Raw genomic sequence first — 14,659 nt, forward strand, 5'->3', positions numbered from 1 at the left:
ACCTCCTAAAATACGGAATAAAACTCCAAAGGCGGGGCGCCTGGGTGGCTCAGTCAGCTGAGCGTCTGCCTTCGGCTCAGGTCATGATCCCGGGGTCCTGGGATGGGGCCCTACGTCGGGCTTCCTGCTCAGCAGGGAGTCTGCTTCTCCCTCTGCCTCTGTCCGCCCACTGCTCGTGCTCTCTCCCTCTCTCTGAAATAAAAATCTTAAAAAAAAAAAAAAGTCCAAAGGCTTTGGAGAATAACTGTTCTCACAGCAGACCTTGAAGACACTAGCATGCCTGCCCTACAAAAGCTCAAGTTTTCACTTACGCTTACCCTTTTCTTCCTTGTAAGAGACTTGGAAAGGGATCGGTTACATTTTTACTTGCTGACCATTCTCTGTGTTATTCCAGAAAAGATACCGGGCAGCCTAAGTTAAGTTCTAATTCCTTTGCTGCCCGTAGTTTGTTTACTTTTCTATTTGGGAGAATTAGTCATTTACATACGGAACCAAACTGCTACCTTGTCCTTCCTCATGAAAAAGGAAAAAAAAAAAAGATCTTTGAAGAAAGTGCATGCAGGTAAAGCTAGGACAGCCCTCGCGTGAAAATCTCATCCTCAGGTTGAGGGACGTTGCACCAGAGATCAGCCCCCCTGCACCCGTGCGGGTCCCGGGCTGGGTCAGGGCCTGAGGCCAGGGCGGCAGGTGCACTTACTCCGTCGTTGTGGTCAGCTCTTCTGTGACGTGGCTGGAATGCAGCAGGCCTTCCCGCTTCTGCAAACCCCAAAACGGACAAGTAAGTATACAAGCACGCGTGCAGGCTGAGGGGACCGGAGGAAGAACATCACGGATGGGGTAGCTGAGCTGTGTGCGGATGGCCTTGGAGCCAGGCCACCTTAGGGACAGCACCTAAGCCACACCCACCCAGGGCAGACTGCAGGTGACCCCATGGGTGACCCTTTGGGAGGCTAGAAGCTGCCCTCTCCCCCCAACCTGCCCGCTGGCTCTCCACGTGGCTCTGAGAGCTGGCAGCTGGGGGCGGGGGGAACGGGTGTCCCAGGAGAAACACCCCAACTCCCAAAGGGATCCCCTGCGCCGTGCAGCTGGGAGAGGTAAGGCGCACAGGGAACCCACAGACATTGGGAAGCATCCAGTGCAAGAACGTGTGCACTTGGTTGAGCACAGTGGCCCCCCTGGAAGTCATGCCCATTCCGAACCTCAGAAGGTGACCTCATTGGGAAACAGGGTGTTTGCAGATACAGCTGAAGATGAGGCCACAGGGGACTACGGGAGGTCCTAAATCCAGCATGACCAGAGTCTTTCTAAGTGAAAACAGAGACCCAGACACACTGGCAGAAATGGAAGAGGCTGAGTGACAACAGAGGCAGAGCCTGGAGGGACGAGTCTATGAGGCCAGGAACGCCGAGGACGGCCGGCAGCCACCAGAAGCTGGAAGGATCCCCCCTGGAGGCTTCGGAGGGCGTGTGGCCCAGCCAGCTCCTCGCTTAGAGGACTCCTGGCCTCTGTAACTGTGAGAGAATAATGTCTGTTGTTTTAAACACACAGGTTGTGGTATTTTGTTACAGCAGTCCGGGATGGAAGATTGTGTGTGCCAGACTTCTCTGGAGGCCCCACAGGTGTGAAGAGGCAGCCATGGGCGGGGATGGGGGCTACGGGGCAGCCTAGACGTCCGGGGACCTCAGGGTGGAGCTTGGCAGCCAGCTACCCCCCCCCACACTGCAAGCCCCGGCTTGAACCCCTCAAGAAATGGGGAACTCACTTCCAGCTGGGCCACCCACCATGGATGCCTCTCGAGATCTGAGCTCCCAAACCCTTCCTGAGCTCGGCCTCCGGGGAATTCTCACAGCTGGTTCTTGCAGATGCAGAGCAACCACCTGCCCTGGACGGCCATCCGCGGCCTCTCGGCCTCACTCGGATCTCCAGGAGAGCCCACCGAGGGAGGGCCGGAGACAGCCCACTCACTCACGTATCCGACATTAGGCACCTACTAGAGGCCAGGCCCAGGGCTAGGTACTGGACACATGAAACAGTATTTCTGAGGTTTATAGCATTGTCTCAGGTCTGGGAAATCACTGCAACTCAGAAATCAAGCCATCTCCCAAGGCCATGCTGCTAGGTAGCAAACAAGGCCTGTCCCCCCATCGCTTCCCTCCACGGACCCCCAGATTCCCTGCATCTCCCATCTCTGGCCGGATCACCGGACATGGAGGATCAGGCCCTGGACTTCTGGGGCCAGAGGCCGGCCAGTTCCCGGGACCTCCTCTCCCTGATTCCTATGCCTTTGGGTGCGGCCCAAAGAATCCTCCCATAACCCCGGTCAGGCAGGAGGCGCCAGCAAGTGCTTGCCCGAGTCAGTAAAACTTTCTGAAAAACCCAAAAGATTTTCTTGGACCAAAGTGCAGGCCTGAAAGGAAATACCTTGATTGCCGAGCTGTACGGGGCTCATGGGGCCCCGCGTCTGACGGACACGGGTTTGGGAACCACATGCCCACATGTCCTTGGGAAGCCTTTCTCGGCTGGCCGCCTCGAGCAAGCATCCAGGACTCGGGCAGCAGGAATGGTCCCCGATCCCATCACCACTGACCACAAACATCCGTCCTTAGGAAGCAGGCAGGGCCAGACGGCAGCGGGTAACCCTGGCCTGATGCCCAGAAGGGGCATTCCTTCCCCCACCCGCACCCCCCACCTCACCACCCATCCAGGTCATGACCGAGCTTCCGGGTAATGGAAGGGTCAGACGGGAGACGGCTTTGGAAAATCAGGACCAGCCAGAGCCTTGTAGCCCCAGAGAGCGCAGGGAAAGCATGGAGTTGGATGTTGCAAGTATACACAGTATATATATTTATCAATACAAGTATACACGCAGTACGTACGCAAGTACAGATACCCAGACATCCAGGTTCCGAGCATAACCTCATCCGTCTGGCAGGAGAAGCGGTGCTTTCGCAACCCGAGTCTTCTCCCCGTTTAGTGTCCCCGATAGCCAGTGCGCAGTGCCAGGGACACAGTACGTGCTTCCCACACATTTACTGGACGAGACCACAAACGTGGACCCAGGGCAGGGTCTGTCCCCTCCGATGCAGGCGACACAACAGCGGGAAAGGCTGCTCCGCCTCCGTCAGAAGGACACTAGCTCCCGGTTACATTTCTCCAAGTGAAATGAAAGAAATGACCATAAGAGAGAGATTGCGGGGAATGATGGATGTAATGCAGAGCAGATGCAGAGGAGCTTTAATTGGGGTATCTATTTCATACCGCTGGTCTCAACCCTCTCCGGTGAGTAATAAGCTCATTCAAGAGAACTGAATTCCAACTACTTGGTTTTGGAGAGAAATGAATGTTCTTTAAAAAAAAATCTGGAAAATTAAACCTCAATACGCTCATGCCTTTGAATCTGCCTCTCTCCAAATCAGTGCCATTGTTTGAGCTCCAATCATTTGTCTCCAAGCCAGGGCGAGACACACATTTTGTCAAGAGGGGGGAAGGAGAAAGTAGCCTCTTTTGGGGGGGGAGACAGCAGGAAGGAATCCATCCACAGGAGCCAAGGCGTCCCGATACCCCTCCCATAGTGTCACGGGCAAGCCCATCGCCCCAAACTCACCCGTACGACCACCACTTGCACAGACACGTGCTCGGGGAGACGGATCGGGGCCCGGAAGTGCATGGCCAGGGCCACGAGGAGATGCAGGATGGCCACCAGGTTCTTCCCGTGAATAGCTTGTCAGGGGAGGCAAGAAGGGAGCTGCTTTAGGTCAGGTTATGCGGGAACCCCGAGCCCATGTCCAAAAGGCAATAAAGACACTGTGTCTAAATGAGACCACAGAGAAAAACCATGAGGAAAAGGAAGAAAAAAAAAGCACGGACCACGGAAAAAATGATGACGATGAGCACCTTACGTACTTTTTTCTAATTTTTTCCTTCCTATTGGCTTTACGGTGACCTCTGCAACCACTTTCAGAAGCATAGCATTTGGGGACACCTGGGTGGCTCAGCAGTTGAGTGTCTGCCTTTGACTCAGGGAGTGATCCCGGGGTCCAGGATCGAGTCCCATATTGGGCTCCCCATAGAGAGCCTGCTTCTCCTTTTGCCTGTGTCTCTGCCTCTCTCTCTCTCTGTCTCTCATAAATAAATAAAAAAAAAATTTTTTTTAAAAAGCACAGCGTTTTGAAAGGGTCACCTGGGTGGTGTCTTTTCCCTCCTTCCTCTGGGGGCCTCCCCTGAGCCACCCAACCAGAAACAGCTCCCCTCCTCTCTGAAAAAAAGGCAATGACAGGTGTAACCCAGGAGCTAACTCCCAAGAGTGGGGACACTGGCTCTGTCCTGTCCTAGATGCCTCTCACAGAGCAGCAGTGGGAACACAAGCCCAGATGCCACGATGAGTGACAGCACGGAAAGCTAAGGGGACACACTTGGGGACACTACTCACAGTCCACGGTCCACTGGAGCGCCCAGCCGTGGGGCCGCAGCAGGCCATGCACCGCTTCCAGCACCGTCTGCAGCTTCTGCTTCTGGCCTATCTTAGACTGTGTCACCTCGGCCACGTTCAGCTTGCAGTCTGCCAGCTTTTCTGCGATGAAAGGACACAAGCAAGATGCGAGGCATCAGGAGGGGTGCCAGAGGGTCTCAGGGTCGCCTGGCCAGCTGACCGCAAGGGGGCCACTCCCCCACCTGCCTCTGGTGGAGCGAGCATCACATAGCAGCAGGGCGATGTCAGGGTGGGGAGCCATGGAACTCCCAGCTTCCTCGTCCTGAGTGTTCCTTGGGAATGTCCTCCAGTGCAAAAGGGGGTGCAGAGTCCGAGGGCAGAACTAGGGGTGTCCCACTTGGGAACATCCTGTGCACATGACATGGAAAAAATGACTCAAGGTGCAGCTGAGAGGCAGGGAAGTGACTCGCAGGGATGGGGACAGGGACGGCCCCAGTCTTGTTGCTCTAACAATTGGACACCGCAGTAAGGATGGCAAGATGTTCGCAGACGTCGCCAGGACTTTATCACCCAGAGTGGGCCCAGAGCCACTTGGAGGAACCAGACAGGAACCGCCACATCTGCTCCAGATCCGGCGACTGACCCTGAGCCTGGCCTCGGCCCCGCCATGCGGGCCCCCCACCTGCTAAGAGGCCAGGTGAGAAAGGGCTCTAAGACTGGGGTGTCTCCTGATGGGTCTCCTCGGCAAAGCAACAGCAAGTGTCGCAGAACAGGGTGACCTGTTCCCCGGGAGGGTGACCGAGGTGCTGGGCACAGAGCCCGATCGGCTTCGAGCCAGGAGCCAGCTGCTAGCCGAGGCATGGACGGGAGCAACAGCGTAAAAGCAGTGGGATCCAGGCTGGTCACGGGGAGGGGGGGCTCCCATTTTGCAAGTGGGCCTCAGCAAAACTGTGTGTGCGGCCTTTTCTCTGGAGACCCGCTAATTCAGCATTCTCTCCGAGCGTCCTCTCCTCCCTCAATTAGAACAAGAGCAAGCGGTTCTGATCTTATCTCCAGGATAAGATCATTATAGGGCAATGCCTGTGGGGTTTGAGATGCTCGCTCCCTCCCTCCCTCAGCTCACCAAAAAGTTATACCAGCACCTTCTGTGCGCCAGGTGCTGGCCTGGGGCTGCACGCAGCACAGACAAGGGGCTCCGCAGTGGAGAGGCAGCCCCACCTCGCTAACATCAGGTCGGCAGCCGTGAATGCTAGAAGCAAAACAAAGCAGCTCCACCACATGCATCCTGCAGGGGCTGGAACTGGTTCCCGATTATGTATTTTGATGGCCCCTCTGCATCTAATAGGTCTTAGCTGGATAAGCCACAGCTGTTCCATATGAACACCCTGAAAATACACAGCAGGTCCCCCAGGTGTCAAGGGTGGGAGCGGGGACATCCTGGGGAAGGAAGGGGCGGGTTTCAGAGCTGGGTGGTCGGAGAGCCTCGCTCACGGGGCGCAGGGAGCCGGGGAGCCCGGCACGCCTCTGCTGTCCCCGCCACTGGCCAACCCTGCAGACCCTGGGGCCTGAATGTGGCCGTGGTGTCTGGAGGAGGAGGAGTGATGGAGAAGGCGGGCAACTGTATCAGGCTCTTAGGGCTGCGGTCACACAGCACCACAGACCCGGGGCATAAACAATGCAAATGTACTTGCTCTGGATCCTGGAGGCTAGAGGATGGGATGGTGCAGGGCTGGCGTCTCCCCAGGCCTCTCTCCTTGGCCTGCAGACGGCCATCTCCACCCTGTGTCCCCACACGGCCATCCCCCTGTGTGAGTCTGTGTCTTGATCCCCTCTTCTTAAAAGGACACCAGCCATATGGGTTTAGGGCCCAGCTCCAACAACCTCATTTTAACTTACTGACTTCTAGAAAGTCCCGGTCTCCAAATACAGTCACAGGCTAAGGTCCTAGGGATTAGGATTTTGACTTATGAATTCTAGGAGGGGCGCGGACAACACAATTCAGCCCATGACAGGAACCGGGGAGGCTGGTTGTGCCTGGGTGCTGCCTGGGGCTGGCCCCAGTGGCTTTGCCATGCGGGAGAGAATAAAACAGCTGGCTGCCCACATCACCAGGCGTCTCTCTGCCTACGGATGGGCTGTGGGGGCGGCTCAGGGCTTTGCCGGCTTGGCTCTGGCCTCACCTGCCTTCACCACACAGAAAGGGACAGGAAGGTGGGGGGGATTCTCAGATGTGTAGGGCAAACGCGGGGAGGCCAAATGGGGAGCTGTGAACACTCCTCGTGCAGGGACGGGCCTGCCTTCTGCAAGGAGAAGGGAGTGCCGGGAGTTAGAAGCAGGACGACAGCCAGCCCAGGAGCCCCCAGGGACCCCAGCGTGGGCATCCGCCCTCGGCCCAACGGTCCACCTTGCGGAAGAGTTACACCCATGGAAACCTGCCGCGTGGCAGTCGGCAGCTGCTTCCAGAGCCTGCTCTCAAGAAGAGGGACACACCCGGGGTCCTGCTGGTGACCCGCACCTGGCGATCTCACGTGGCCAAATCCACAGGTCCACTCTGTGTCCTCACCCCCTCACCCCCGCATCCTTGGAACGCCCTTGTTCTACCCTCCGGAGCGCAGCGCTCCCCTGGTGCCTCCTCCCTCTTGCGGCTGGACCCTTCAGGCTCCTTCGCTGGCTCCTCCTCCTCGGACCCCTTGCTGACCACCCTGGGCCCGGGCCGCAGACCTCTCCTCTCTCTAGATGCACAGAAGTCAGCTTCGGCCTTGGCACTCAGCCACGATCGCCTTTTTTGGCTTTGGCTTCTGCTTCTGGAGGCAGTGAAGAGCAGACTGTCTACGTGGGTGTCATTCCTGGTAACCCTGGGCTCGAGGACGTGCAATCACACAGGTCACTGCCACGTCCGGTGTCAGCAGAGAGACACCAGCAGTGATGCAACCAGGCAAGGCACGCCGATTTTCTACTAAGATCCAAATACCCTCCTCCACTGTTCTCCTCAAACCGCGGAGGATGTCAAACCACTTGACATACGAGAGATTTAGGATCCACACGGGATGGGAGGCAGCTGCTCCGTGATACAGAGACTGCCCGAGCCAGAGGCAGCCTCATGTGACACTCTGCGGGTGACAGCCCACACTGCATGACTGGCGACCACATCTGCTTCAGAGCAAGCGTGGCATGTGCCGGGGCCAGCTGAAGAGGGGACCAAAAGGATGTGCCTTGAGGGGCACGAATTCTTAGCTCCTACCTGCTCTAAAGATGCCCCTGCCACCCGGCACCTGGGAGGCGCCAGCAGCATTTACAGGCAAATTCAGAGCCTGTCCTGTGATCCGGTGACGGGGTGCCAAGCACCCCCCCGACACTTGCTAGAACTCAGGCTTGGAACACAACTTTTTTTCCCCAAGCAATGGGGTGAATGAAGCAAGCCACATGTGCGTGCAAAAGCATCAGAAGGAAAACATTTAAGCATGTGCCGCGCTCTTAAGTTTGCTTCTGAAAATGCTAGGAAGCATCTCCCTCGGGAAGTGAGCAAGCCACTCGCTAGAGGGGCCGTTTTAATAAGTCAGCAGCGTCACCCACAGCCAACTCTTCGAGTCCAAGAGCCGAAGGGGAGCTGAGTCTCCACCTCAGGCAAGGAAGACAGCTGGTCACCCGGGCAGCTCCCCCATCAGAGCAATCCTTGCTGGCGGATCCTGAGCTCCAGGCTGCTCCCCGCCCCTTCTCTCGGACTGTCACCCCGATTGTCCGGTTTAACGATCCTGAGGGCAACCCAGCCTCCGACAGGGCTGAGGATGACCCTGGGAGTGACCCACCAACCACCTCAAACATCGTGACTCTGACCGATACTGTTTTTGATCACGTGTACTTGGCATACAGCTATTGCATTCGTTTCAGGTGTACAATAGGATGATTCAACCTGGACATTATCAATTAATAAAGTCGTGATGAGTATTAACAATCCTGATATCATTTCAGATTTATTCTTGTACCACGGAAGTCATTCTAAGGTGGGGATTCCTGGCTCAGCTAAACACTCAGAAATCCTTGGCCATTCGGCATTCGGCCAAATAACGAACCTGGAACACCCTGTCCAGGTGAGGCTGCCGGGTACCGTGGCGTTGAACTTCATCTCTGTGCTGCCGAGCTCCACCCTCACCCGGCCCCCGACTCGGGTTGAAAGGGCCCCAGCTGCTGCAACACCCACCTCCTCGTTCCCCACCCCCCTCGCTCCTCCCAAGGGGCTCCTGGTTCCCTGGCTCTCCGGCCACAAACCTGGCTGTCAGCTTTGAGTCCTCTGGCAGCTCCAACCCCCAAGATCTCTCCCGGGGTGTGCACCGCTGCCCGGGTCTGAGCCGCTTCATCTGAGGCCCGGGCTGCTACAACAGCCTCCTGAATGATCTCAGCGCCTACTCCCGACCCCTCCCTTCTGTACCCTGATGCCCGGGTGACTTTTAAAATGCGTGGCTCCAATCATGTCACGGCCCTGCTCAAAACCTCTAGTGGCTCCCTGTCACTTGGAATAAAGGGCTTCGTCTACTAGGGCTGGATGTGACCTGGCCTCTCGTCCGTCTTCCCAGCCTCGTCCGGCAGCCCCCACCACCTCTCCCCCACCTCCTGCAGCCTCCTTTCACTGGTCTTGAAACACGACAGACTCTTCTCACTCCAGAGTCTTAGCCTGGACTGTTCTTCTGAGGCTGGCGGTGGTGCAGACATCTGCTCAGATGTCCCCTGCCAGAGGGGCCGCCCCCACCGCCCAGACCCTCTCCATCCTGGGACCCTCTGGCTTCCCTCCTAGCGCGTGCCACTCTCTCCGAGCATCTATCTGTGTCCTGTGACATTTCTCGTTCTTCCCTCTGCCAGAATGCGGGGGGGGGGGGTTAGGTGGGTGAGGGGGACACCCTCCCTCTGGTTACCACTGCACCCCCAGAGCCCAGATCCACACCTACCACAAGGTGAATCTTTGAATAACCAAGACAAACACAACTTTTTCCCTCCAAATGTATTTTGTGGGGACAGGCTGAGTAAGGGCATGATTGGGCCACCATCACCAATCACATGTCTTTCAGGGCGAGTTACATGAGGCAGGAGGGCTGACCCGTGGAGGAAGAGGCACCGTTCTTGCCCCATCTCCCCATCCCCATGGGACAGTTCTGGAAGCTGGGCATGGCCTGCTGCAACCCAGAAGCCACCCTCTGGGAGCATGGTCTCAGGAAGGCAGCTCTAAGGCGACCCTCGGGACGTATGACCCATGGCACCATGCAGAGCATTGAGTGGCTCCTCCCCAGGACGACCCCACTGCAGCCTTTTGCTGGGGACGCCTGTGGACTCACCCAAGAGCTTCTGAAGCACCTGGCCATCGTAAAGGTCCTCCTCCAGCTGCTTCACGATGATCCTCTCCTCCACCAGGACGTCATTGATCCAGTCGATGAGAACCTGGGGACAAGTAGCATTACAGCCTCACTGGCCACACCACGCAGACCAGGGCAAGGGCCAGAGCAAGCCCAGGACCTGAACACTGCTGGACCCCGAGACGTGCCCTGGCACAGCAGACAGACAGGAAGGGAAAGATGCACCCTGGGTTACTGGACTTCCCCTGGGACATCACGAGAGGACAGGAAGGGGGCAGCCACCACAGTGACCCAGGCATCCTCCTGGCGGGAACTTGGGGACACTCTCGGGAAAAGGAAATGATGATGCTTGTTCACTGTGCCTCGGAGAGGGGGTTACATGAGTAATAGTAACAGCACTGTCCCGCGTGGCCCGAGGCAGGACAGGTGGACCATAAAACGTCCATTCCTTCCCTCCCATAGGATCTGCACCAAAGCAGCTCGCATCACTTGAGCCTAGAGCCGTGGAGAGAAGGCGGTCCCCTATGGCCCATTACACAAGCTCCGAGCTCCTATTCTTTTCAACAGCTTTATCAAAATAGAATTAACATACCATATGATTCAGCCTTTAAAGTGTGCAATTTGGTGGTTTTTCGTCTTCACCCAATCATGCTCCCGATGCCACAATCAACTGGAGAACAGCTTCATCTCCCCAAAAGAAACCCATACCCAGTAGCAGGTGCCCCCACTCCCCCTCCCCAGTTCCTCCCACCACACAGCTATGTTCGCAATCTGCAGATTAGCCTATTCTGGATGAATTCATATAAATGCAATTTCAGGGACACCTGGGTAGCTCAGCGGTTGAGAGTCTGCCTTCAGCTCAGGGCATGATCCCGGGGTCCTGGGATCGAGTCCTGCATCGGGCTCCCTGCATGGAGCCTGCTTCTCCCTCTGCCTGTGTCTCTGCCTCTCTCTCTCTCTCTCTCTCTCCCTCCCTCAGTCTCTCATGAATAAATAAGTAAAATCTTGTAAAAAAAATGCAATTTCATGCAAATGGCATTTCATATAAATTCATATCAATTCTATTGCACCTGACACGCGATCTTCTCTGTCTGGCTTCTGTCACTGGGCATGAAGTGTTCAAAGCTCATCCACGCGGAAAACATGCATCGGTCCATCTTTCCTTCCTGCGGCAGGATGACATCCAGGCATATGGATCTATTGCGTTTCACGGATCCACCTGCCAGCTGATGGGCATCTGGGCCGTTGCCACTTTTCGGCTTTTGGGAGTCACACCACTGTGAAAGTGGGCACCCCAGTGTTCACATGGACGCGCGCTCGTTTCTGTAGGCCAAAAGCCTTCCGCTGGAGACTTTTCTTGACAAGGTCTCCATTCTCTTATAACTGGCAACATGTTATAAAAGGAGACGGCTTCACTTGTGAAAATAGCCATGGAGAAAACAGGACCCCGATCGGCCAGGCCTGCTCCAAGCACTTCTCCACGAAATAAAATGGACACCCGAACGGACGTGATCAAAATAGCATAGGATTCTCCTGTGCAGGCAAAGCTGATAAAACCACCTAATTGGTCTCAATAACCTCACGGAAGTGGGGGGTCTACTGCCCCTCAAAGATGAACAGAAGGGCACCAGTCCGATACACTGTTCTCTGTCACTCTCTGCAATAGATGCAACCTGCAAAATCGGCCACAGAGCAAGTTTCTGTGAAGCATCTTCTATTTCCCCACTAACTCAAAAATATTAAATCAGACCCACAATCCCAAGAAGAATAGAGGTAAACATAAATTAAAGGCAGGTCTGGAGGAAGAAAGAAAGTGTGAGCAGCCCTATGGCATTAGGTTTCGACAAAGCCATCCTGAAAGGTCAGCAAGACAGAGCCAGCGCTCCCACACTGTCCCTCCTTCCCCGTGCCCAGGGCCAGCCGCCTGGGGTCAGGGCCTGGCCTGGGGGTCTAGCAGCTGGACCTCAATCCCGGGGCCAGGACATGACCACACCTTCAGCCCCCAGCTGAGCTGCCTCCCCTCCCGCCTCCTAGCACTCTCCTCCACGGCTCAGCCAGCTGTGCCCTCCTCTCTCTGACCTCCCTGAACTGAACCACCCCCTGAACCAATGCCACTTCCAACTGAGCGTCTTGCCGCCTTGCTGGGGCTCTTCACATACCCCTATGCTCCTCTCTGCCTCAGGACCTTGGCATGTGCCATTCCTTCCAACCTAAACCGCCTGGCCAGCTCTCACGCATCCTTCAGATCTCAAGCTTCTGTATCATTCTCTGACCACCCCGCCCCACCCAGGCCACATGCCCCAACACCCTCTCACCACACTCATGCATCGTTTCCCTGACCCTGTTCACATGGACAATGGGAACACATCTTTCCTTGTAATGAGCTCCCCCACTGGACCCGAAGCTCTCTGAGGGTGGGAATTATGGCACCAGTGGCTCCACCGTCCCCAGCCCTTGGGGCTCACTGCCTGGCACTGGCACTCTGTAAACAGCCACCAAGTTGATTGATGAATTGACTGAGCACCCACTATGCGCCAGGCTCTGCAAAAAACGAGACAGATGGGGCCTCTGTTCTTACATTCTAACCCGACATAAAAAGATAAACAAATATACCCACTTTCAGACCGTGATCAATGTTGGTTTTTTTTTTTTCATGATCAATGTTACAGAGAAAAACAAGGCAAGGTACAGTGGAGACGCCTGACAGAGACACTGAGCCAGGCGATGATGGTCGACGCCAACAGCGATGGGTCCTATGGACGGCGCGTGCCCAGACCTGATAGGATGGGGTAAGAAGGACCCTTCATCTCTCTGGTGTTCCTCCTAAAGCCCGTTACCCTACTCTAATCCGGAGAAAAAGAGCAGACAAATTCCCATAGAGGAGCATTCTATGAAATTCCTGATCAATAGTCGTCAAAACAGGCAAGGTCATCACAAACAAGGAAAGTCTAAGAAAGTGCCAGAGGCCAGAGGGGCTAAGAAGACAGGACAGCGCACAGTAATGTGGGATCTAGATGGGGTCCTGGGCCGGATGAAGGACAGAAGGGAAAAAAACAAGGAAATCTGAATAAAAGGTGGATGTTAGTTAACAACAATATATTAATACTGAATAAATGTGCCATGTTGATATAAGATATTAACAGAGGAAATGAGGTGTGGGGGGACAGGAACTCTCTGTACTCTCTTCTGCTATTTTTCTATAAATTTAAAACCATTTGGAAAATCAAGTCTATGGGAAAAACTAAGGGTTTGGGGATAGAGAGGGTATAGTGGCCATCAGGGATCAGGAGGTCAGGGGGCGTCTCAGAGCAGGTGACATCTGAGCAGAGATAGGAAGGAGGATGGGGATGAACCTCAAGGCCACCTAGGACCAGCAGGGAGGTGCCAGGTCGGGGAGCTGGGGCAGGAGGACCGGGGGAGGGCGATGCCAGCCCCAGACGCCCACCTGTCCTCGAGGGCAGCGGCCGTGAAGTCACTTGGGGCAGAGGATGAGGAGAGTGACTGTGGGTACCAGTGGGACAGGGATGCACCCAGACCAAGAGATGGAGGGAGGTGGGGAGCAGCCGGGCAGGTGCATGGGGCGTCTCCGTGGTGCTGAGGTCCCTGGAATGATGTGAGAAGGCCAGAGGGAGACCTGTGCCATGGGGTGGAGGCACCGGGGAGGAAGAAGAGAACAAACAGGGGGAAACAGTCGACAGTACAAGCAGGAGGGAAAGGTCTAGAAACAGCTGGGAGCATCTGGAGCTGGGAGGACATCTGGCCCCTCCTGCCCCAACCTCCATGGGGTGAGGCAGAGACTCACTGAGCCATCGGACCCCATCACGCACCCTGCCGGGGCCCCAGTTACACGGCTGCAGGGTTGGATTCAGGGATCACAGGAAGGCCTGCCCCACACCTGCCTCCCCCTGGCCACCAGCAACCTGGCTCCTGGCAGGAATGCCCTCATCCTGAATCCCTTAATCCCACAAAGCTCTACTGTGGCCCTTTTATCAGCAATTTGACAGCGATTATTGGGGCTAAGTGACAGTATTACACTCACCAGCTATTGCTGAACACCGTCCTCGTGCCAGGCTGTGGGGGGCAAAGGTGTCCCCGACCCCCAGAAGTCGATGCTCTAGCCGGGAGATGGGCAGGGATGAGTTATGAGCCTGAGCAGGGGAAGGGCAAAATCTGGGCCATGGAGGCTCGAACCTGCGCATCTGATGTCTCAGGGAAGGGGAGGCGTGCAGGAGGTAAACCTGGAGCAGGCAGGTCAGGGGGCCCGGGCACCCACAGAGAACCACCTCCTCACTGCGCTGCTGAGGGTCCGGGCACGATTCCACGTACCAAGCTCTCTCAGGACCGAGGACGGGATGCTTCTCCCCTGAGACCCAGAGACCTGGAATGCCCCCCACTGTAGCTCTCCAAGGCGGACCCACCCCCTGGTCCCCGAACCCACTCTCACAGCCACAGAACTGAGACCCCTGTGGCTATGCCCCTCCGTGGGGGCCTGTTCTGGCCACTTAATGAGATTTTTACTGATGTGTATTTTTTGCAAAGTGTGTTATTTAAACTTCAGAGATAAAAATGAGCGCGGGGACACGAGGCAGGGCAACCCTAACACCCATTCTTGGCCTCAGAGCCTTCCCCGACCTGGATCCCCTCTCTGGCCAGTCTTTCCCTACCAAGTTCCCACAATCCTCCCAGCCTATCCTGCTGCCAGCCTCTTGTTTAGATGCAGATCTTTGGCTCCTGCACCTTCTCACCTGCCCCGGGGCCACCCCTCACTTCACAGCAGCCACAAGGGGCTGACCCTGGACCTCCCCACAGGCAGACTGAGCGCTCCCTGAGGCCAGGGATGGCACCTGCTACTTCAAACTCCCCACAGCACTCAGCAAAGCCCCGAGCC

At 56.1% G+C, this 14,659-nt stretch overlaps 1 protein-coding gene across 4 annotated transcripts in view; it reads right to left on the reverse strand.

Moving 5' to 3' along the window:
• Nucleotides 1-14,659, reverse strand: part of PARVB (parvin beta) — a 97,292-nt gene that overhangs the window by 23,578 nt on the left and 59,055 nt on the right. For all 4 annotated transcript variants that reach the window (XM_072843600.1, XM_072843603.1, XM_072843601.1 and 1 more), the window contains exons 4-7: nucleotides 9,754-9,856; nucleotides 4,430-4,570; nucleotides 3,605-3,720; nucleotides 698-756 (exon numbers count right to left, since the gene is read on the reverse strand). In XM_072843600.1, coding sequence (XP_072699701.1) covers nucleotides 698-756; nucleotides 3,605-3,720; nucleotides 4,430-4,570; nucleotides 9,754-9,856 — 419 coding nt within the window. The remainder of the gene's footprint in view (nucleotides 1-697; nucleotides 757-3,604; nucleotides 3,721-4,429; nucleotides 4,571-9,753; nucleotides 9,857-14,659) is intronic.

Source organism: Canis lupus, chromosome 11 (assembly GCF_048164855.1).
Source record: "Canis lupus baileyi chromosome 11, mCanLup2.hap1, whole genome shotgun sequence".
Taxonomy (NCBI): Eukaryota; Metazoa; Chordata; class Mammalia; order Carnivora; family Canidae; genus Canis; species Canis lupus.